Consider the following 23741-nt stretch of genomic DNA (forward strand, 5'->3'; position numbering starts at 1 on the left):
AGACCAATTGATTCATCTTAGATAGCTGCTTGCTAGCATTTAAGACCCCAGGTGCCACTCACCAGAGTGGGATGCAGAATGTTTTCTTAATATATATATATTTTGTTATGCCAACTGACCTAGATGTCCCCTGAAACCATGGTCCCCAGACCCCTGTCCCTGCTACTCTGGCCTTTGAGCATTTACTTGTATTCAGGAAACTTCTTGGCTTTTGGTTTAGTCCAGTTGTGCTAACCTCCCCTGTATTGTGTGTTGTCTTTCCCTTCACCTAAAATAGTTCTTGTCTACTATCTAATTAGCAAATACTCCTCTCCCTCAGTCCCCTCCTCACCCTTGTAACCATCAATGTTTTTTTCTTTCTTTAAACTATTTCTTGAGTTCTTATAATAGTGGTCTCATACAATATTTGTCCTTTTGCAACTAATTTCACTCAGCATAATGCCTTCCAGATTCCTCCGTGTTGAGATGTTTCATGGATTCATCATTGTTCTTAATTGTTGCACAGTATTCCATTATGTGAATACACCATAATTTATTTAACCCTTCATCCATTGATGGGCACCTTGGTTGCTTCCAACTTTTTCCTATTGTAAACAGTGCTGCAATGAACATGGGAGTGCATAAATCTGTTTATGTGAGGGCTCTTATTTCTCTAGGGTATATTCCAAGTAGTAGGACTGCTGGATCATATGGTAGTTCTATTTCTAGCTTTTTAAGGAAGGGGCAAATCGATTTCCAAAGTGGTTGTACCATTTTACATTCCCACCAGCAGTGTATGAGCATTCCAGTCTCTCTAAAACCTCTCCAACATTTATTATTTTGTGTTTTTTGGATTAATGTCACCTTCGTTGGGGTGAGATGGTATCTCATCGTAGTTTTGATTTGCATTTCTCTAATGGCTAATGATCGTGAGCATTTCCTCATGTATCTGCCTGAATGTCTTCTTTGGTGAAGTGCCTGTTTATATCCTTTGCCCATTTTTTAATTGGGTTATTTGTCTTTTTGTTGTTGAATTTTTGCAGTATCATGTAGTTTTTAGAGATTAGATGCTGATCGGATTTGTCGTAGCTAAACTTTTTCCCAGTCTATAGATAATATTTTTATTCTTTTGGTGAAGTCTTTGGATGAGTATAATTGTTTGATTTTGAGGAACTCCTGGTTATCTAGTTTCTCTTCTGGTGTTTATGCATTGTTAGTAACGTGAAACTAGTTTTCTTGAGAATAAAAAAGCTCATAAGTAAAAAAATATAATAAATACGTATAAGATTATAAAGAATTCTTAAAAGATTCAATGTAACAAGTAAGAGATTGTAAATCCAAAACTACTTGATTTAAGATTAGAGTGGAGAGTTAACTATAGCTTCTTACTATTTCTTTAAAAATGTAGAATAAGTGCATAAAAAAACAAAAACCCAAACCCACTACCGTCAAGTCAATTCTGAGTCATAGTAATCCCACAGGGTTTCCAAGGCTGTAAATCTCTATGGAAGCAGACTGTTACATCTTTCTCTCGTGTAGCCGCTAGTGATTTCAAACCGCCAGCCTTTCAGTTAGCAGTCGATTGCTTTAACCACTGCACCACCAGGGGAACTAATTAAGTGCATGCTTTTTCCTCTCTAATCCCCGCCATAAGTGAATACTATAATTTTTAAACTTTTTAAATTTACACTTAAATTATGCTTTTTAAGTTGTCTTTCAACTAAATTACGCTGTAGGTAAATGAAACTGTCAACGAAAATTTGATAAGAAGACCTATGTATAATGTATTTGTTTAAACAGGTAAGCACCTGTAAACAGGTAAGTGTACCCAAGTCTCATAAACTTTTTAAACAGTTGTTAATATTTTTGGTTATCTTCAAGATTTTTATTAACCTCTTGCTTTAAAATTAGTGCACAAAATTAGTGTGTCTAGTATATTTTATATTTAGGGCAGGGGCTCTTACTCTCTTTGTTTCAGGGACCACTCTGGCAGCCTGCTATAGCCCCTTCTTCTAAAAACATTAGGCATAATGTTTTTAATGCCTAAAATAATAAAAATAGGATAAAAAGTGAGAAAATTAAAAAATTAGCTTGTACTCTAAAAATCTGTCCTTCTATCAGTAAGAATGAAATATCCCACCTTTGACTGGAGGATCTCAGCCACTTTGACACCGAGAAGCAGCCTCCACTTACAGCCCTGACTCGGGGGGTTCTAGACACAACATTCCACATCTAACTTTACAGTTTCTAAGGACCCTGGGTCCATTTTGCAAGCTACGCTTGATATTGACCCTGTGTGTTGACACAGAGCCCTGCTTTGATTTGAGCCCATCAAAACGTCATTCATTTAAATTTCATCCAAACTCTGCCCTTCCCCAGAATCCTAGAGTAAGCCTATCTTTTCCTTTGGGGAGATGCCTCACAGATCCTCTGGTGTGTGATCTCCTTCATTGCAATAGAGCAATAAATCTGATTTTGTTGGACAATAGTCTTGCTACAGGAATTGATGGAATACCAATTGAGATGTTTCAACAAACAGATGTAACACTGTAAGTGCTCACTGTTCTATGCCAAGAAATTTGGAAGACAGCTACTTGCCCAACCAACTGGAAAGGACCCACATCTGTGCCCATTCCAAAGAAAGGTGATCTAACGGAATGTGTAGATTATCAAACAATATCATTAATATCACACACAACTAAAATTTTGCTGAAGATCATCTGAAAATGTTTGAAGCAGTACATCAACAGAGAACTGCCAGAAATTCAAGCTGGATTCAGAAAAGGACACGGATGGAGGGATATCACTGCTGATGTCAGATGGATCTTGGCTAAAAGCAGAGAATACCAAAAAGATGTTTACCTGTATTTTATTTACTATGCAAAGGCATTCGACTGTGTGTATAATAACAAATTATGGATAACACTGCAAAGAATGAGAATTCCAGAACATTAATTGTGCTCACATGGAACCTGTACATAGACCAAGAAGCAGTTATCTGAACAGAGTAAGGGGGATACTGCATGGTTTAAAATCAGTAAAAGGTGTGTGTCAGCGTTGTATCCTTTCACCATACTTATTCAATCTGTTTGCTGAACAAATAATCTGAGAAGCCAGATTATACGAAGAAGGCAGCATCAGGATTGGAGGAAGACTCATTAACAACCTGCAATATGCAGAAGACACAACCTTGCTTTCAGAAAGCAACGAGGACTTGAAGCATTTACCGATGAAGATCAAAGACTATAGCCTTCAGTATAGATTACATCTCAAAATAAAAAAAAAAATCCTCACAACTGGACCAATAAGGAGCATCATGATAAACAGAGAAAATATTGAAGTTGCCAAGGGTTTCATTTTACTTGGATCCCCATCAATGCTCATGGAAGTAGCAGTCAAGAAATCAAATGATGTATTGCACTGAGCAAATCTGGTACAAAAGAACTCTTTAAAGTATTAAAAAGCAGAGATGCCACTTTGAGGTCTAAGGTGCGCCTGACCCAAGCCATGATATTTCCAATTGGCTCTTATGTGTGCAAAAGCTGGAAAATGAATAGGGAAGACCGAAGGAGAACTGATGCCTTTGAATGATGGTGTTGGTGAAGAATATTGAATACATCACGGGCTACCAGAAGAACAAATAAATCTGTCTTGGAAGAAGTACAGCCAGAATGCTCCTTAGAAACAAGGATGGTGAGACTTCATCTCAGGTACTTCGAACATGTTATCAAGAGGGATCAGTCCCTGGAGAAGGACATCATGCCTGGTAAAGCAGAGGGTCAATGAAAAAGAGGAAGACCCTCAATGAGATGGTTTGACACAGTGACCGCAACAATGGGCTCAGACACAGCAATGATTGTGAGGGTGGCACAGGACGGGGCAGTGCCTTGTCCTGTTGTACACAGGATCACTATGAGTCAGAACTGACTGGACGGCACCTAACAACATAGTATTGTTCCTAGTGATCTATGGGTTCTCAAGGTTTAAAAGCCACGTACTAGAGGGAAGTAACCAGGATGATGAGGGATCGGACAATAGTCAACAGACATCTTTAGCCTGGGCTGCTGGGGTTATGGCTAAGAGGAAGGAGGTTTAATCCATATCACCAAAGGACAAAACCTGACCAGAATAAATGGGAGGCTGAGTTAGGGCCAATATCAGGAGACACATTCTAGCCATTAGAGTTGCCTGCATGCGGAGTAAAGAAACTGCAGACTCATGATGGAAGGTCTCCACCGCTGCCCAAGGTCAACCTGAAGCTAGTTTGTGTATGACTGGGAAGTCCTGACCTGGATGAGAAGTTCCACTGCAGACCTCCAGCATATGGTTCTACTACTTGCAAAAGCTATAATGTTACTTTGGAGAGTTGTTCTTTTTAATCAGTGTTCAAGTCACGTTCAGATGCAGGCCCACAAACGATCCTGCAGAGGCCCTTTAAAGCAGGTATTACACTCCAACTTGAAGGATAGGATGGTTTCACCTCTCATTTTGGATGAGTCTTTAGAGTTCAATTCAGCCTTAATGATTTTGAGTTGGGAGGTGGAATATGGAGAACTAGGATTCACCTAGAAGCTTAGTTCTAAGAGACTTGGAGTCACCTAGAAGCTTAGTTAAGGAGCCCTGGTAGCACAATAGTTAAATGCTGGGCTGCTAACCAAAAGGTCGGCTGTTTAAACCCACCAGCTGTTCTGCTGGAGAAAAGACCTGGCTATCTGCTTCTGTGAAATTTACAGCCTAGGAAACCCTCTGGGGCAGTTCTACTCCATCACATGAGGTCCCTATGAGTCAGAATCAATTGCAGGCACCCAACAACTACGAAAGCCTATGGGGAAGGTAGTTCTACTCTCTCATGACTGGCGGCTCTGAGTAGAAATCTACCACACTGGCACAAAACAACACATGTTGTGGGTGAAGGAGTTGGAAAGCTTGTTCTAAGAACTCTGGAGACTGCTCTCTTTAAAAACAAGTGGCTACGTGAAACAAGTGGCCTTTTCATGTGCTATTTACAGGCGTAAGTCACTATTTGTTTATAATGTCCTGACAGGTCACCAAGGTCTCACCGAAAGCAGGACATTTGATCCCACTGTTCAGATGTTTGAGGGATCAAAGGGAGATGTAGAATTTTCTTCCCTCTTGAAGTGATAGATTCAAACAAGAAAGAACATCTGGGAGAAAGGTGGATTAAATAGCATTCAGAATAGGTGCATGGACCATACATTATGAGTGTTGGCCACTGTCATCACCACTAGCTTAGGTTGTGTGAGGACAGTCATTTCCCCATTACTGTTCCAGCCTTTTTAACCACCCCCATCACCTCCAAATAAAGATTTTCATTTACTCAAATGTTTGTCAGCATTTACTCTGGGTCCAGTGGGATTAAGAGCCTGATGCTATCCAAAGGAGGGGCCTTGGGCCGTTTTGATTATGTTTGGGTTGTTGTTGTTGTTGTGGGAAGTCAGACAAAGCTCTACAGAAAAGGATCTTTCAATTGTTATATAAAGAGGTAGCCCCAAGTTCTCTGAGGTGCCAGAGCGAAGCGCCTTCCGGGTCCTTTACCTTCTCGAAATAGCTAGGAAGCTTCCACAGAGCACGGAGCGCGAGAGAGGAGGAAACAAGAGCGGTTCAGAGACCCCGGCGCTTCGCTCCGCCTCGCGCTCAGGGGAGGTGTTACGTGCTGCGGCGACCGGAAAAGGCGGCCGAGTCCCCGGCCAGGGCAGTAGCCGCAGCCGGCCGCAGCCCGGGCCCGGGTTCGCGCGCAGCGCGGGAGGAGCGGCTCCGCGCATGCTCGGCTAGAGGGCTCCTCCGCCGTCGCGGGGCTCCGGAAGTCCGGAAACTCGGGAAGCCGCCGCATGGCGCGGGCGGGGATCGCCGGCCCGGGGCCCGGGGGGCAGCGGGGTGCGGCCCTGGGACGCGCGCCTTGGCGTTGGGCCCTGGCGGTGCTCTGGCTGACGGCGGCCCCCACTTGGTCCCCGGCCTCGGGAGACCGCGCCCGGCGCCAGTGGCCGGTGCCTTACAAGTGAGTGTGGGCGTGGTGGGCGTGGGCGCGCGGGCTCTCGCCGACCTCTCTGCGCGCGCACGGCCGTGGTGCGTGTGCGATCCGCGTCGGTGCGCGGGCCTTGGTGTCCGCGTTCTCCCTGGGACGCTCGGGACGGCGAAGAGCCCTGTATCTACGATTTAGAGCAAAGTTGAGAACTCGAGGGTGTCAGCTGCTTGTTGCGCGCCGCCCTGGGCCTTCGTACGGTTTAACCGTGCTTCAGGACAGTCCAGAATCGTGCAAGAAAAAAGACATCATGGTATTTTATCGAATGCTTTTTAGATGGAAATGACTGACGCCTCTTTGAATAGTTTGAGAAGATGATTTCAATTTCGGATTTGTTACTTATTTTATGCACTATCATTAGTTATTAGTTATTAGTATTTAGCATTTGGCACAATTTGTAAGGCGACTAGCCCGTCCTTGTTTTTCTAGGACTTCCCTGGTTTTAGCCCTGAAAGTCCTGTGTCCTGGGAACCCTCACCCTCTCAGTTCCAGGCAAGCTGGGTCACCTCGCTTCTGCACCTTGAGCCTGGAAGCAGGAGGATCATAAGTCAGGGACAGAGACTGCAAAAGTATTTACACGCGTAAGACTGTCAAGTAGTTAAACACAGAAAAAACACGGTGGCAACCTCAGGCAGGAGCACCATCAGCCGTTTTTGAAAACAGATTTGGATCCACTGAGGTCACTGAAGATGAGATGGATGACACAGTAGTGAATTGGAGAGGCAGGATAATCTAGTGGTTAGGAGCAGTTCTGGGTTCTGACTGCCGGGTGGGGATCAAATCTGGCTCCACCACCGCTCGCCGTGTGATCGTGGCTAATCTGCCCAGTGTCTCTATACCTACATGTCCTTAGTCAGAAAGTAGGAAGAGTAGCAACTTCCTTACAGTGTTGTTAGTATTAAAGATATTAATACTCACTGATGTTAATGCTTGATATTAGCATTAGCTCATTGAATGGCTTGTACTGCTTCCAGGTTTTGCGTGATAAACATGAGGAAAAGAGAAATTTTGGATTGAAGTTAGTATTTTTTTAATACTAATTAATTGTCCATACCAAAAAAACCAAACCCGCTGCCGCTGAGTCGATTCCGACTCATGACGACCCTATAGGATAGAGTAGAACTGCACTGTGGAGTTTCCAAGGAGCACCTTGGTGGATTGGAACTGCCAAACTCTTGGTTAACAGCTATAGCACTTAAACACTATGCCACCAGGGTTTCCAAATTGTCCATAGAAGGTAAAAATGGAGTATCCAATAAAACAAGTGAGAGGTTGTAAATTCAGAACTACTTAAGATTAGGGTAAGGCGCTGGCTATATAGCCTCTTAAAAAAAAAAAAACAAAACTTTGCCATCGAGTCGATTCCGACTCATTTTGACCCTATAGAACAGAGTAGAACAGCCCCACAGGGTTTCCAAGGTTGTAATCTCTACAGAAGCAGACTGCCACATCTTTCTCCCACAGAGTGGCTGGTGGGTTCAAACCTGCCAGCCTTTCAGTTAGCAGCTGAGTACTTAACTATTGTATCACCAGAGCCTTTCAATATGAGGATAAAAAAAAAAAACCCAAACCTGTTGCCGTCGAGTTGATTCTGTCTCATAGCGACCATATAGGACAAAGTAGAACTGCCCCACGAAATTTCCAAGGAGTGGCCCTTGAATCCAAACTGGTGATCTTTTGGTTATTAGCCTGAACTTTTAACCACTGTGCCACCGGGACTCCATATGGCCTCTAAGTGTTTCATTAAATGTTTCAAATATTAAATACATAACCCATCACATTTCCTCAAATGTAATGCATTTTGATTCTTAAGTTCACACTTAAATTATGCTTTTCAAATTACCTTTGGTCTAAAATAAATTGCTATGAGTCGGAATCAACTCTACAACAACAGGTTTTTTTTTTTTTAATAAATTCTGCTGTAAGTGAAACTCATTAAAAAAATGAAAAAGACACTGTGTATAGTTAATGTATATCTTTAAACCAGGTAAACCAAACTTATTGACATAGAGTTGATTCCAACTCATGGCAACCCCGTGTGTTGCAGAGTAGAACTTTTCCATAGGGTTTCCTCCTTGGCTGTAATCTTTATGGAAGCAAGCTTTTTCTTTTGTGGCATGGCTGAGTGAGTTCAAACCACTAACCTTTAGGCTAGTAGTCAAGAGCAGATCATTTGTGCCACCTATAACCTATAAGGAAACCCTCATGGTGTAGTGGTCAAGTGCTGTGGCTGCTAACCAAAAGGTTGGCAGTTCGAATCCACCAGGCAGTCCTTAAAAGCTCTTTGGGGCAGTTCTACTCTGTACTGTAGGGTCACTGCGAGTCGGAATGGACTCGACGGCAACCAGTTTAGTTTGGTTTTAATAGTATCTGTAAAACAGTTAAGTCTACCCAAGTCTCATAAACTTCAGAGGGCAGGTGTTAATGTTTTTGGTTAACATCAAGTTTTATTAATCTCTTACGTTAAAATATAAATTTTTGTTGCTGTCTTACAAATGCAAAAGAGTAAGTCTGACTGGAACCTTAAGGATCTAGGGTTCTTACAGGAGAAAGGGAGATACCTTATTTGTCTTTCTTTTCCTAGTGGCAAGTATGGAAGGTTCTACAGAGCTGAATTCAGTCATAACCTCCCCGCCCCCCCGTCCTGTTGCTATGGCCTTCTCAGGCCGCCTTCTTTTCTTGCCTGTATTACTTGGCTCTGAATAAGTGACTGTTTTTCAGATGATATTTTATTTTCCTAACTGGGCTCTCAGCCTTAATTTGGCCTCTCTCCCTACCCTTTCTACTTCATAAGGTAAAATTTTTTTTTATATCAAATTCAGTGAAATCAAATCTACTTAGATCCTTAAAGCTCACTCCCATGGTATCCCCAGTATTGTGACTCTAGAAAGCTCCCTTTACACTATGTCGTCGTTGTGTGCCATTGAGTCCCTTCCAACTGATAGCGACCCTATAGGACAGTGTAGAGCTGTCTCATAGGGTTCCCAAGGAGTGGCGGATGGATTCGAACTGCCGACCTTTTGGTTAGCACCCTGAGCTTTTAACGAGTTCGCCACCAGGGCTCCACACTATATCTGTGGGCAAAATGACTAGTTCCCTGCTTACCTCTCTTCTCACCACCCCTGCCTTGAAGCCAGAATTTCAGTCTTATGTGCCCACTTGAGACTCTTCCAGTGTGCCATGCTTGCGACCAACTTGTCCTGCTTATAATACTTGGTGTTTTCTCCCCTTTTCTGTCCTAACCTCCTTCCTAAGTACTTTAAAAACCTAGCCAGTTCTTCATCTCCTTCCTTACCCATCCATCTCTCACCAGGCTAAAATGATTTCTCCTTCCTTTGGGCCCACACAGGACTTTGCCCATTCCTTTAATTTAGTACTTAGCACCCATCCTGTTGCTGTCGAGTCAATTCTGACCCAAAGCGACCTTATATGACGGGGCAGAACTGTCCCATAGTTTCCAAGGCTGTAGTCTTTACAGGAGCAGGCTGCCATATCTTTCTCCCCCAGAGCAGCTCATGGGTTCAGACAGTGACCTTTGGGTTAGCAGCTGAGCATTAACCACTGTACCACTAGGGCTCCTTAACACTTACCACACTGAATCCTAATTGCTTGTTTAATCTCTTCCCTACTCTACCCCAAACTCTGTAAAGAGAATTTTCATTTTTGTTTTCCTTCTTCCTAGCATAGTGTCTTATACATTGTAGGTCATCAGTAAATACTGATTAAAGAAATGTTGGCTAATTCTTTAGAAAATATAACATATGTTGTATTTAATCATCATATTTCAGCACATTCTTTTTAATGTACAAATTGTTTGGAAAATTAAATCTCATTTGAAAAATATTCACTTAACAGCAAACATTTGTATGTCTCCTATGATAGGCTCCAGATCTATGAATATTTTAGGACATGGTGCCGCCTTTAAAATTCTCATGAGAGCAGGGAACAAGGAGGCGTGCATTTATCAAAGTGTTTTTTGTTTATCATGTGCTATTAGACATGAAGACCCTGGGTGGTACAAACACTAAACCAAAATCAGCAGCTCAAACTCACCCAGCAGTGCCATGGAAGAAAGGCCTGGTGATCTGCTTCTATAAAGATTATAGCCAAGGAAACCCTATGGAGCAGTTCTGCTCTGTAACACATGGGGTCGCCATGAGTTGGAATTGACTTAATGGCAGTGGGTTTGGCTTGGTTATTAAAGACATGATTGGAGTCTATTCACAGGATAAGAAATTAAGTGTGTTTATATTTATGCAGTAAGGTATAAACTTTGAATATTTTCCTTAAAAACATTGTTAGGTGCTGTTGATTTGGTTCTGACTCATAGCGACCCTGTGTACAACAGAATGAAACACTGCCCAGTCCTGTACTGTCCTCACAGTCGTTGCTTTGCCTGAGTCCATTGTTGCAGGCACTGTATCAATCAAAAAACAAGGTTACTGACTGAAATTAAAATCTAAAATGTGTGAGAAGAACCAGATTCCTGACAGAATTTTTTTTTTATTAGACGCTTTTCCTTCCGTCCAGAACCAGATCCTTATTGCCAAGCTAAATATACTTTCTGTCCAACCGGCTCTTCTATCCCAGCTATGAAGGGTGACGATGTCATTGAAGTCTTTCGATTACAAGCACCAGTGTGGGAATTTAAATATGGAGACCTCCTGGGTCACATGGTAAGGATGCATCTTGATCTTATGACTTTGGTTAATTAAATAATTTGGTTAATGAAATTGATTTGAGGGATTAAACACTTAAAATGGCAGATTTTAGATCATGTTTATTGACGTTCCTCCTGGCATGTTTAAAACGAGTAGTCAGAAATAATTATCAGATTTTGTAATACTGGAGCAAATGCAATGACTTTAATACTTTTTAATATTCTGAAAAGGAGCCTGGATGGTGCCAGCCGTTTTCGCTCGGCTGCTAACACAAAGGTTGGTGGCTCATACCCACCCAGCAGCTCCACGGAAGAAAGCCCTAATGCCTGCTTCCGTAAAGATTACAGCCAAGAAACTCTATGGAGCGGTTCTACTCTGTTACACAGGGGGTCTTCATGAGCCAGGGGCCAACTCTGCTGCAGCTGACAACAGCAACAGTTTTCTGAAGCTGAACCCAACTCCTGGAAATCAGAAAGGAGAAGGCAAGGGGCAGGGTAGGGAGGAAGCACTTCTTGATTTCCAGGCCTTGAGTCCACACTTTTCCTAGGTTGGCTCAGCATGTAGCCTTTGATGACCCTGTGAGGTACGTAGAGTTTCTTCCTGAGACTGTGGCGTGGAGGCTTCCAGGACTTTTTCTCAGCTGTGAGGAAATTATGAGCGAGTCTATGTAGCATATGTCCTTCCTATCAGAGATGAGCTGCGGTCACTAAGCCCAGAGTGGATGGGGGACTGGAGTGTGTGGCGCCTCAGAGTGTAGCAGCATGGAAGAGGGCTGGGCAGTTCTTCTGCTGGATATGTATTGGAGATATACTAACCACATTTGTTCCCTTCGGTTTACCTGGATCAGTGGTTGCTTTACACATGCTTTTATACATGTGTTGTCTTTATGTAGAAAATCATGCATGATGCTGTCGGATTCAGGAGTACTTTAACTGGCAAAAACTACACAATGGAATGGTACGAGCTTTTCCAACTGGGAAACTGCACATTTCCCCATCTCAGACCTGAAATGAGTGCCCCCTTCTGGTGTAATCAAGGAGCTGCCTGCTTTTTTGAAGGAATTGATGATCTTCACTGGAAGGAAAATGGGACACTGGTTCTGGTAGCAACCATGTCAGGTAAGTTTGAGAAATAGGGCAGTGTTTGATGATTGTGTGAATACCCAGATGAAAGGAATTTCTTTCATTGAGGCATTTCAGTAATGGTCTCCTTTTTAGAGGTCATTTGTAAAGCATATTTTCGAAACCACTAACCCTTGACCCAAACTGTTACTCAAGTAACATTTCATCTCTGACTATAGGAAGTGAGTAGTTTTATTTCCTGATCAGTGACCATGGTTAAGAAAAAAAAAAATGAATGAAACGATGAAACACTTTGTCCAGTTAAATTGGACTTTCTAAATAAGGTAATGGGGCAAGATCCACAAAATGCCTGAAAAAAATAGTTACTAAAGAACTTGTTAACTGCGTTTGAAAAAAAGTTATGGTAATGATAAAATGCTTTTATGTGGAGAAGTAATAATAATTGCTGTCATTCATTTGTACTTACTCTGGGCCTAGCACTGTTGGTGTTTTACACGTATGTGTATGTATCATATCATATGTTTATGTATATATAGGTGTTTTATGTATGTATGTATCATTTATCATCACAGCAGCCTTCTGAGATAGTTACTTTTATTTTCCCCATTTTAAAGATGGGGAAACTGAGATACAGCTAAGTAAGTGGCATACAGATCCTGGCAGTTAAGCCTCATAGGCCATTCTCTTAACTCTGTGTTACCTCCCAAAACATATATATTTGAGGCTCCTGGAGCAATTAAAAAATTTTATGTCTGAGATTTGGTTTGATAAAACAGTTGAAATTTTGCTACATTTGTGGCATGGTTGACTAGTGATGAAAGAATTCAGCCAGAACTTTCATTGGCAACTTGTTGTGTGGCTTGGGCAAATCATCATTTTACCTCGTTGCCCTAGTTACCTCGTTGGTGGAATAGAGATACCACCATTGTGTTTTTGAGATAAGAATTTGCCCATATAATTTATAGAGCTCTACACTGCAAAGAGATGTTCTCCCAAAAAAGGTGGAGGCATTCTGAAAATGATGTTTGTGATAAGAATTTTTCAGTGAATCACAGGACTTAGGACTTGAGTGCTTCCCACTCTTTACAAAGCATTTTGAGATGTTAACTCACAGTATGCTGAGGGAGAGGAGATAACACTGCTTCCTTTTACAAATGAGGAATTGAGGCCCAGCCTCTTAAGGTCACAGAACCAGATGTAGCAGAACCAGGACTAGAACTGAGGTCTTTTAAATGTAATCAGGATGCTATTTTCTAATCTCCTCTTCTAATTGATATTCCCCAAACCAGCCCTATAATATAAAAGCTCATCTCTCTTTTAACAGTGCTCAGTAACATAAATAGCTAGTCTTTCTTTCATTCTAGACTGGTTCACATCTCTTCTTTCTCCATTTCTACCTACTACATTATGTGAAAATTCTTTCTTCTGACATAAATCTTGTGTTCAGTGATCACATGAACAGGGATCACTATTTCCTGTAAATGTTTGTAATACGCCAGTGCTTAAGTCTTTTTTTTTTAAATTGTGCTTTAGGTGAAAGTTTACAGCTCAAGTTAATTTCTCATAACAAAAATTAAAACACACGTAGTTATGTGACACTAGTTGCTATCCCTATAATATCTCAGCACACTCCTCTTTTCCATTGCGGATTTCCCGTGTCCCTAACCCTTTCTGCTTTCTCAGCTCGCCTCTGGACAGGAGCTGCCCATTTAGTCTCATGTATCTACCTGAACTAAGAAGCACACTCTTCACAAGTATCATTTTATGTCTTATAGTCCAATCTAATCTTTGTCTGAAGAGTTGGCTTTGGGAATGGTTTTAGTTCTGGGTTAACAGAGAGTGCAGGGGCCATGTCTTCTGGGGTTCCACCAGTCTCAGTCATACCATTAAACCTGGTCTTTGTACTAGAATTTGAGTTCTGCACCATGCTTTTCTCCTGCTCCGTCGGGAACTCTCTGTTGTGTTCCCTGTCAAGGCGGTCATTGGTGGTAGCTGGGCACCATCTGGTTCTTCTGGTCTCAGGCTGATGGACTCTCTGGTTTATGTGGCCCTTTCTGTCTCTTGGGCTCATATTTACCTTGTGTCTTTGGTGTTCTTCGTTCTTCTTTGCTCCAGGTGGGTTGAGACCAATTGATGCATCTTAGGTGGCTGCTCGCTAGCTTTTAAGACCCCAGACGCCACTCACCAAAGCGGGATGCAGATCTTCTTCTTAATAAACTTTTTTATGTCAGTTGATCTAGGTGTCCCCTGAAACGATGGTCCCTAAACCCCCGTCCCTGCTACTCTGTCCCTCGAAGTATTTGGTTGTATTCAGGAAACTTCTTAACTTTTGGTTTAGTCCAGTTGTGCTGACTTCCCATGTATTGTGTGTTGTCTTTTCCCTTCACCTAAGATAATTCTTGTCTACTATTCTAGTTAGCAAATACCCCTCTGCCTCCTTCCCCACCCTGATGACCATCAAAGAATGTTTTCTTCTGTGTTTAAACCTTTTCTTGAGTTCTTATAATAGTGGTCTCATACAATATTTGTCTTTTTATGGCTGACTAATTACACTCAGCATAATGCCTTCCAGATTCCTCCATGTTATGTTTTGTGAATTCATCCTTCTTTATCGTTTTGTAGTATTCCATTGTGTGAATATACCACAGTTTGTTTATCCATTCATCTGTTGATGGGAACCGAGGTTATTTCCATCTTTTTGCAATTGGGAACGGTGCTGCAGTGAACATGGGTGTGCATATATCTATTCATGTGATGGCTTTTATTTCTCTAGGATATATTCCAAGGAATGGAATTGCTGGATCCTATGGTACTTCTATTTCTAGCTTTTTAAGGAAGCACCAAATTGATTTCCAAAGTGGTTGTACCATTTTACATTCCCACCAGCGGTGTATAAGTGTTCCAGTCTCCGCACAACCTTCCAATATTTATTATTTTGTGTTTTTTGGATTAATGCTAGATGAGATGGTATCTCATTGTAGTTTTGATTTTCATTTCTAATGGCTAATGATCATAAACATTTCCTTAGTATCTGTTAGCGGCCTGAATGTCTTCTTTCCTGAAGTACGTATTCCTATCCTTTGCCCATTTTTTAATTGGGTTATTTATCTTTTTGTTGTTGAGTTTTTGCAGTATCTTGTAGATTTTAGAGATTAGACTCTGGTGGGATATGTCGTAGCCAAAATTTTTTTCCCAGTCTGTGCATTGTCTTTTTATTCTTTTAGTGAAATCTTTGGATGAGCATAAGTGTGATATTTAGGAGCTCCAAGTTATCTAGTTTCTCTTCTGCTGTCTGTGCATTGGTAGTAATGTTTTGTATTCTGTTTATATGATACATTAGGGTTCCTAGGGTTGTCCCTATTTTTTCTTCCGTGATTTTTATCGTTTTAGATTTTATATTTAGGTCTTTGATCCATTTCGAGTTAGTTTTTGTGCATGGAGTGAGGTACGGGCCTTGGTTCATTTTTTTGTAGATGGACATCCAGTTACACCAGCACCATTTGTTGAAGAGACTGCCCTTTCCCCATTTAATGGACTTGGGGCCTTTGTCAAACACCAGCTGCTCATAGGTGGGTGAATTTATGTCGGGATTCTCAATTCCTGTTCATTGCTCTATCTGTGTATCTGTTGTTCTACCGGTACCAGGTGGTTTCGATTACCATGGCGGTATAACGGGTTCTAAAATCAGGTAGTGTGAGGCCTCCCACTCTGATCTTCTTCAGTAATGCTTTACTTGCCTGGGGCCTCTGCTCTTTCCATATGAAGTTGGTGATTTGTTTCTCCATCTCATTAAAAAATGCCATTGGAATTTGGATCAGGATTGCATTGTATCTGTAGATCGCTTCGGGTAGAATTGACATTTTCACAATGTTGAGTCTTCTGATCCATGAGCAAGGTATGTTTTTCTACTTAAGTAGGTCTCTTGGTTTCTTGCAATAGTGTCTTGTAGTTTTCTTTGTCTTTTACGTTTCTGGTTAGATTTATTCCTAAATATTTTGTCTTCTTGAGGGCTGTTGTAAATGGTATTGATTTGGTGATTTCCTCTTCAAAGTTGCTTTGTTGGTATAGAGGACTCAAACTGATTTTTATATGTTTATCTTGTATCCTGATACTTTGCTGAAATCTTCTATAGTTCCAGTAGTTTTCTTGTGGATTCTTTGGAGTTTCCTGTGTATAACATCGTATCATCTGCAAATAGGGATACTTTTTTACTTCTTCCTTACCAATTTGGGTGCCCTTTACTTCTTTTTCTAGTGTAATTGCTCTGGCTAGGACCTCCAGTTCAATGCTGAATAAGAGTGGTAATAAGGGGCATCCTTGTTTGGTTCCTCTTCTCAAGGGGAATGCTTTCAGACTCTCTCCATTTAGGATGATGTTGGCTATTGAATTTGTTATAAATGCCCTTTATTATGTTGAGGAATTTCCCTTCTATTCCTATTTTGCTGAGAGTGTCTATCATGAATGCGTGTTGGATTTTGTCATATGCCTTTTCTGCATCAGTTGATAAGGTCATGTGGTTCTTGTCTTTTGTTTTATCTCTGTGATTATTTTTCTAATGTTGAACCTTCCCTGCATACCTGAAATGAATCCCACTTGGCCATGGTGAATTATTTTCTTGATATGTTGTTGAATTCTTTTGGCTAGAATTTTGTGTCTGTGTTCATGAGGGATATTGGTCTGTAGCTTTCTTTTATTGTGGTGTCTTTACCTGGTTTTGGTATCAGGGTTATGCTGGCTTCATAGAATGAGTTTGGGAGTATCCCATCCTTATCAATACTCTGAAATACCTTTATAAATAATGGTGTTATGAGTTGGAATTGACTCGACGAAGGCAGTGGGTTGTAGTGGTGTTAACTCTTCTCTGAAAGTTTGGTGGAATTCTCCAGTGAAGTCGTCAGGGCCAGGAATTTTTTTGTTGGGAGTTTTTTAATTACCTTTTCAATCTCTTGTTTTGTTATAGGTTTATTTAGTTGTTCTGCCTCTGTTTATGTTAGTTTAGGTAGGTAGTGTGTTTCTAGAAATTAGTCCCCTTTCCTCTAGGTTTTCAAATTTGTTGGAGTACAGTTTTTCCTAGTATTCTGTTACGATTCTTTTAATTTCAGTTGGGTCTCTTGTGATAGTGTCCTTCCTTATCCTTTGTGGTAGATTTTACTTTAAAATCTCTATTTTGTGAGAAATCAATATTGCAGCTCCTTCTCTTTTTCAATTATTGTTTGCTTGGTATATATTTTTCTGTCCTTTGAATTTTAGTTTGTTTGTATCTTTAAGTCTAAGGCGTGTCTCTTGTAGGCAGCATATAGATGGATTGTGTTTTTTTAATCCATTCTGCCCCTCTTTGTTGGTGCGTTTAGTCCATTTACATTCAGCATAATTATTGATAGGTAGGAGTTTAGCGATGTCATTTTGCTGTCTTTGTGTGTGTGTGTGTTGTTAACAGTTTCTTTGTTCCACTTAATTTTCTGGGCTGAGTCGTTTTTCTTCATGTATTTTGTTTTCATCTTTTTCATTGTTGTTGATTTTGTATTTGCTGAGTCTTTATTTTAATGTGAGTTTTTTATTTTAATGTGTAGGATTGTTAGTTTCCTTTGTGATTACCTTAATATTTACCTCTGTTTTTCTAAGTTTAAACCAATTTTTTATTCCTTGATTTCTTCTTCCTATGAAAGATCCACAACTACATTATTCAGTCCTTCTTTCTTGTTTTAATGTTGTCATCTTTTACTTATTGACATCTCTGTTTCCCTGTTTTCAGTGTTTTAGCTTTAATTTTTTTGTGTGTGACTTCCCTATCTGGATTGATATCTGGTTTTTCTGTCCTGTGTTCTAGTCTTGGGTTGTTATGTGATGTTACTGATTTTCTAACCGGAGGACTTCTTTTAGTATTTCTTGTAATTTTGGCTTGGTTTTTACAAATTCCCTAAACTTCTCTTTATCTGGAAATGCCCTAATTTCACCATCATATTTGAGAGACAGTTTTGCTGAATATATAATTCTTGGCTGGCAGTGTTTTTCCTTCAAGGCTTCATATATGTCATCCCATTGCCTTCTTGCCTACATGGCTTCTGCTGAGTAGTCCAAGTTTAGTCTTACTGACTCCTTTGTAGGTGACTTTTCACTTATCCCTAGCCGCTCTTAAAATTCTCTCTTTATCTTTGGTTTTGGGAAGTTTGACGGTAATGTGTCTTTCTTTTGGGATCTACCTTGTGTGGGGTTTGATGAGCTTCTGGGATAGATATCTCCTTATCTTTCACAATATCAGGGAAGTTTTCTGCTAATAAATCTTAAGCAATTCTCTCTGTATTTTCTGTTATTCCCACCTGTTCTGGCATTCCAATCACTAGTAGGTTATTCCCCTTGATAGAGTTCCACATAATTCTTAGGGTTTTTTCTTTTTTTTTTAAATTCTTTCATCTGATTGGTGTCAAGTGCTTTATCTTCAGTCTCACTAATTCTGACTTCTATTGCCTTGATTCTGCTCCTATGACTTTCTGTTGAGTGGTCTAACTCTGAAATTTTATTTTTAACCTCTTGGATTTCTGTTTGCTGTCTCTCTGTGGATTCTCACAGCCTGTTAAATTTGTCATTTATGGTCTTGTATAACCTTCTTGAATTCTTCTGTTACTTTATCTGTATGTTCCTTGGCTTGTTCTGCATTTTGCCTGATATCCTTCCTGATCTCTTGAAGAGCCCTGTAGATGAATCTTTTTTTGAATTCTGCCTCTGGTATCTCCAAAAGATTCTCCCCCTCCGGAAGGTTACTTGGTTCTTTGTTTTGGGTGCTTGCTGAAGCCATCATGGTCTCCCTCTTCATGTGATTTGATATTGACTATTGTCTCCAAGCCATCTTATATTTATTTATTTTATGTTTATCTACTGTGTCCTAGCTTCTTGTTTTGTTTGTTTTGATATGCCCAAATAGGCTGGTTGTGTGAGCTAGTTTGATCATTGGCATCTTTGAAGCTCTCACGTCCTGTCATCAGGTGGTTAGAGCTGTTACGAAGTGTGTGAGCCCAGGAGTCCGTTTACTTTTCTTGTATGGATTCAACTCAAGCACCCAGCATATGGTCCAGGCTCTCAACTACAGTTTTAGATGGCCAGGGATGATTGGAGTAGGCACAGGTATCTGTCTGCAGTAGGGCATCACATGCTGAGCAATGCAGGGGTTTGATGGCTGCCTCTGTCTGGGAGGAGAGTGTGCTCTTGTTCCCTAGAGGGTGTGGGTGGGTGGGCTTTACAGCCAGGCCATGGGCACCCAGTGCTGTTGGGTGTAAGGATTGAGAGGAATCCCTTACTCTTGGATCCCTGTCATGAGAACCCGGCTTAGTGGGCAGGGCAGTGTCAAATGTCACAAATCTGCTACCTCCCCTTATAGCCGATATAGTTGAAAGTAGGCTTCAGGTATATACCCTGTTGTACTGTGCTAATGAGGACTTGTGCCGTTGAAATGGGCCCATACAGGTTTGTGCAGGGGTGAAAGGCATTCAGACTCTGTGGACCACTTATGACTGTACCTAGGCAAAGGGGCTGTGCCTTCCCTGAGTTCCTGACTTATGGGAGCTGGCAGGTTATTTTTTCCTATTTTTTAATTTGTTCCCCCTCCAAAGCCAGGAGAATGGCTCAGAGTGCGTGACAGGTCCTACTTGCAGCCCAGGGGTTGCGGCAATCACTGAAGCTGGCCCAGGACCTGGTGCAGAGTGGGGAACGGGTAGGCAAATGGGAGAGAGGTTCTTTCCAAAGGGGGTGTTTTTTCGCTCTGCGCGGTAGGTTAGACACACGTACTTATCTTTTGCTGATTGAGCACCGCTTCTCACTGGTTCTGGAGGGTTGAACAGACTCTCCACCGCTTGGTCTTTCCCAATGTGGAAAACATGTCCCGAGCACCACTGCTTGCCTCACCGCACATGCCAACCAGTCCAGCCTGCAGGGTGCTGTTTCCCACCAGGTCAGGACTGGCAACTCCTCGCTGCTTCTGAACTGTCTCTCCTGCCCCCTGCCGCTCAGTCCGATTCCTCAACTTTGCCTTGGATGTTCAGGGCTCCTAGGTTGTCACATGTAATGGAGTCACTTTTTTGGGGGGGGTCTTTGTTGTAAGAGGAAGCATCTGACTACTCCGCCTCCTTGGCCCAGCCTCCCTCCAGTGCTTCAGTCTTTTAGGTCATCCATCTGCCTGGTGATTAATCCTGTTTACTGGCCTTTTTTCATGTTATGAAATAGTGCTTTGAAGCATTCTTATCTCTGAGATGCAGTAGTGGCTTTAAAATTGAAGAGCACTAAAAATACAATATCCCTAATTCTAAGAAAACAGGATTTATATTATTCCACAATTTTAATTAATGAAATTGATAAAGGCAGCTGTTTTTTCATTGTACAAGAACTGAAGTGTTGGTTTTATGGACTTGTAATAACCGTTGCATGGGGCCAGTGACCTGACCTCATCTAACGTCAGGAAGGGAGAATCAAGTTCAACACCCCGAGGCTGATCCTATGAGGTGGAAGTCAGACATGCCTCCTCTTTCCATAGTCTTTACCAGCTCTGACACCAACCATCCCTCCCACAGCACTCTCTACTTCTCTGGTAGTTTCTATAATTCATTGCAATGGCCACACTGAAGTCACAAACCATACTCAGAATTATGGTGTTTATTAGGGAAGTAACAGGTTACAGGAAACCCTGGCGGCGTAGTGGTCAAGTGTTACAGCTGCTAACCAAAAGGTCAGCAGTTCGAATCTACGAGGCGCTCCTTGGAAACTCTATGGGGCAGTTTTACTCTGTCCTATAGGGTTGCTATGAGTCGGAATCGACTCGATGGCAGTGCGTAACAGGTTATAATTCAGGTTCAGGAACACTCAAGGATACAATTCTTCTGTCAGGACAGCCTCTTTCCAGCTCTGCTTACAGGCACGCCTCTCCCTGGCCTCAGTCTCTGCCCAGAGACACTCAGCTTTCTCTCCATGGGCTGGGAAGCCCACTACTCTGTCTCCTGTGAGTCTCTCCATCCTTGGTGGTGGTGGGCTCTTCTTTTTTCCTTCTGGGGTGGCTCATTTCAAGCTCAGCAGGATGGCAAAACTGACCAATCCCTTTGGTAGGCCACAATTACCCTGTCACTCAGTCCTACCCAATCACCAGGGTGGAAGTTACAAGACCATGGTGAGAAAGGCCACACGAAAGCAATCCATTACATTGCAGGACTCAAGTTGGAGTCACCAAAAAAGATTTCTCACACAGTGACAACGTGAAATGTTGGGGCCAACCCTGTTAGACGTTATGAATGCCCATATGGAAGTTGTAACTGTGCAGGGTATGGTGCTGCCTAAATGTTTGGAGAGTTTCTTCTGGTCTGGTGCAAGGTAGTAGGAGGTCAGGATTAGACATCCTGGAATCTGAGCTTGATTCATTAGAGAATTTTTGTGGTGGGTGGAAATGTCAACAGAATTACAGCAGCTGTAATACAGAGAGAAAAGGGACCTAACAAAGGTGGATGGGTTATGGTGTTTCCTCTTGTATCTATTGTAGGCAGCTGTTCATATGTATGCATACCTTTCTTTGCGATAGAGAAGCTCCATATCGTTCCCTCCTTAACAGTTTCTTCAATTGCCCTTGCCCCATTTACCACTTCCTCGGCCATAATTCTTTCCTTGCTTTCTTTTTCTTTTCTGTCTCTGGATCCAAGGTTTGCTGTGTGAGGTAGAGAAAGAGGGCTTCAGCATTTGTATAATTTTAATTTTCGCTGATAGCTTAAATGATACAGGTATGCTTCGCTTAACATCCACAATATGTTCTGTGAGGACTTTCTGTGATTCGGACGTTGTGTGAACGTGGTGTTGTATGTAGGAGAGAGGCATATAGCGCTGCCACCAGGCAGGCCCAGGACTCGTGCTGCCATGCTGAGGGACTGCATGAAAACCTTGGATCCACTGCCACCGGTCCTGCATGGTTGCCAGGGCTCTGACAGCTGCACCTGGCCCCCCGCCCACCACTCCAGTGGCTGGCTACTTTCTGTTCCTTCCTCCCTGCCTGCCTTCCCCTCCCCCCATGGAATTTAAACTTTTCCAGCCCCATTTGCTCCGCCTCTGCCTCCACCTGTTCCCCACCCCCATGCCTTTCCTTCTCCTCCTCCCACCACTGCCACAGCCCATGGGAGGAACCTCAGCTTTGGGCCTGAGCTGACTGGGGCAGTCCCTGCCTGAGGCAAGGGCAGTAGGACAGGCAGCTGCAGATGGATGCTGAAATCCCCTTCCCCTGTTGCCCCAGGGCTGGGGTGGGTATGGGACCTGGAGAGCTAGTGAGAGACAGATCAGATCTCCCTACCAAAGTACTTCTGCGAAGTCCCGGTCTCCCACTGGAATTTCTGAACTTCTATAACCTTATGGGACCACTGACTTACGTGCTTCGGACACTGCCCAAACATTGTTATGCACGACTTTATAAAATTAGTATGGAAGACTTCTTTTTCTACATCTGTTATGTCTAATGGTTATAATTCAGAAATACCTTATACCTTGGATTATGGAACAAAAATTAGCTGAGTTTGGACTCCCATTGCGGGGCGAAGGTTTAGAAATTTTTAAAAAACTATTGTTTATCCATGTTAGAACACTTAAAGCTTACGCAATAAACTTTGATATTCACAGAGGTAATTTTTCTTTTTTCCCTAGGAAACATGTTTAACGAAATGGCAAAGTGGGTAAAACAGGACAATGAGACAGGTATTTACTATGAGACGTGGACTGTCCAAGCCAGCCCAGAAAAAGGGGCGGAGATATGGTTTGAATCCTACGACTGTTCCAAATTTGTGTTAAGGACATATAGCAAGTTGGCTGAACTTGGAGCAGAGTTCAAGAAGATAGAAACCAACTATACAAGAATATTTCTTTACAGTGGAGAACCTACTTATTTGGGAAATGAAACAACTATTTTTGGACCAGTAGGAAACAAGACTCTTGCTTTAGCCATAAAAAGATTTTATTATCCCTTCAAACCACATTTATCAACTAAAGAATTTCTATTAAGTCTTTTGCAAATTTTTAATGCAGTGATTATACACAGACAGTTCTATTTATTTTATAATTTTGAATATTGGTTTTTACCAATGAAATTCCCTTTTATTAAAATAACATATGAAGAAATCCCTCTACCTAACAGAAACAGAACGCTCTTTGGTATATAAAACCTGATTCCATCTTTTTTGATTCTGTCTCCAACCACCAGCATCTTGATTTTCCAGGGAGTGACTGTCCATTTGTGGATTTCTTAGGCCATCGTTCCTTGGGGTGGAAAGGTAACGTGCACAGCAGTAGACTTGCTGCATGTTAACATCTCAGGACTTGGAACAAATGTCGGAAATCTCACTGATTGTATTGGCCAAAGTGAGCAGGTTCGGCGATGATGATTTCCATCTCTGAGACTATGATAATGTGGAGAATTATGGTTCACATTAGATATATAGGATCTTTGGAGCCAGTATTTGTAAACTGCGGATATGGTGTACCAACAAATAAAAAATATGCTCGTTGACAGTTTCATGGTGGGAGCTACTTTTTCCGGTAGAGTAGTTAAACTGTTTCAAGTATATTTGGGTAGTTTAGACTGACTTTATATAGTCTGATTGAGCTCCATTCACTTAACCTTAAAGACTTAACTTGGACACCATAGCTGGAGTGGTTTTGCTTCTAAGCTGTAAATACAGTATTACAGAGAACAAATGTGAGGGTTTGATTTCTCACTAGCCTTTTGAAACTAGCCAGTAACTGGCATTTTGTGATTTAACTAGCTTAACATCACTGAACCTTCATTTCCTTATCTCTAAAATGATTCCTCTCTCAGGACTGCTGTAAAGATTAATGTATGTTTGACATTGTAAGGTCTCAATAAATGGTAGCCACAATGATTAATCACAGAACACATCGCCATCCTTGATCTTGCTTAATGTAGTTTAAGTGCCAGCCTCTCCTGGGTTTCATAATAATCACCTAGACTTT

The 23741-nt window shown here is 41.7% G+C and overlaps 1 protein-coding gene across 1 annotated transcript; it reads left to right on the top strand.

Annotated features, from left to right (window-relative positions):
- Positions 1–5663: 5663 nt before the first annotated feature.
- CLN5 (CLN5 intracellular trafficking protein) lies at positions 5664–23662 on the top strand. Its single transcript, XM_049853055.1, has 4 exons — positions 5664–5995; positions 10530–10695; positions 11573–11798; positions 22419–23662. Exons 1-4 carry the CDS (start codon positions 5829–5831, stop codon positions 22928–22930), a joined length of 1071 nt encoding a protein of 356 aa, XP_049709012.1. The 5' UTR covers positions 5664–5828; the 3' UTR covers positions 22931–23662.
- The last annotated feature ends 79 nt before the right edge of the window (positions 23663–23741 follow it).

This window comes from Elephas maximus, chromosome 14 (assembly GCF_024166365.1).
Source record: "Elephas maximus indicus isolate mEleMax1 chromosome 14, mEleMax1 primary haplotype, whole genome shotgun sequence".
Taxonomy (NCBI): domain Eukaryota; kingdom Metazoa; phylum Chordata; class Mammalia; order Proboscidea; family Elephantidae; genus Elephas; species Elephas maximus.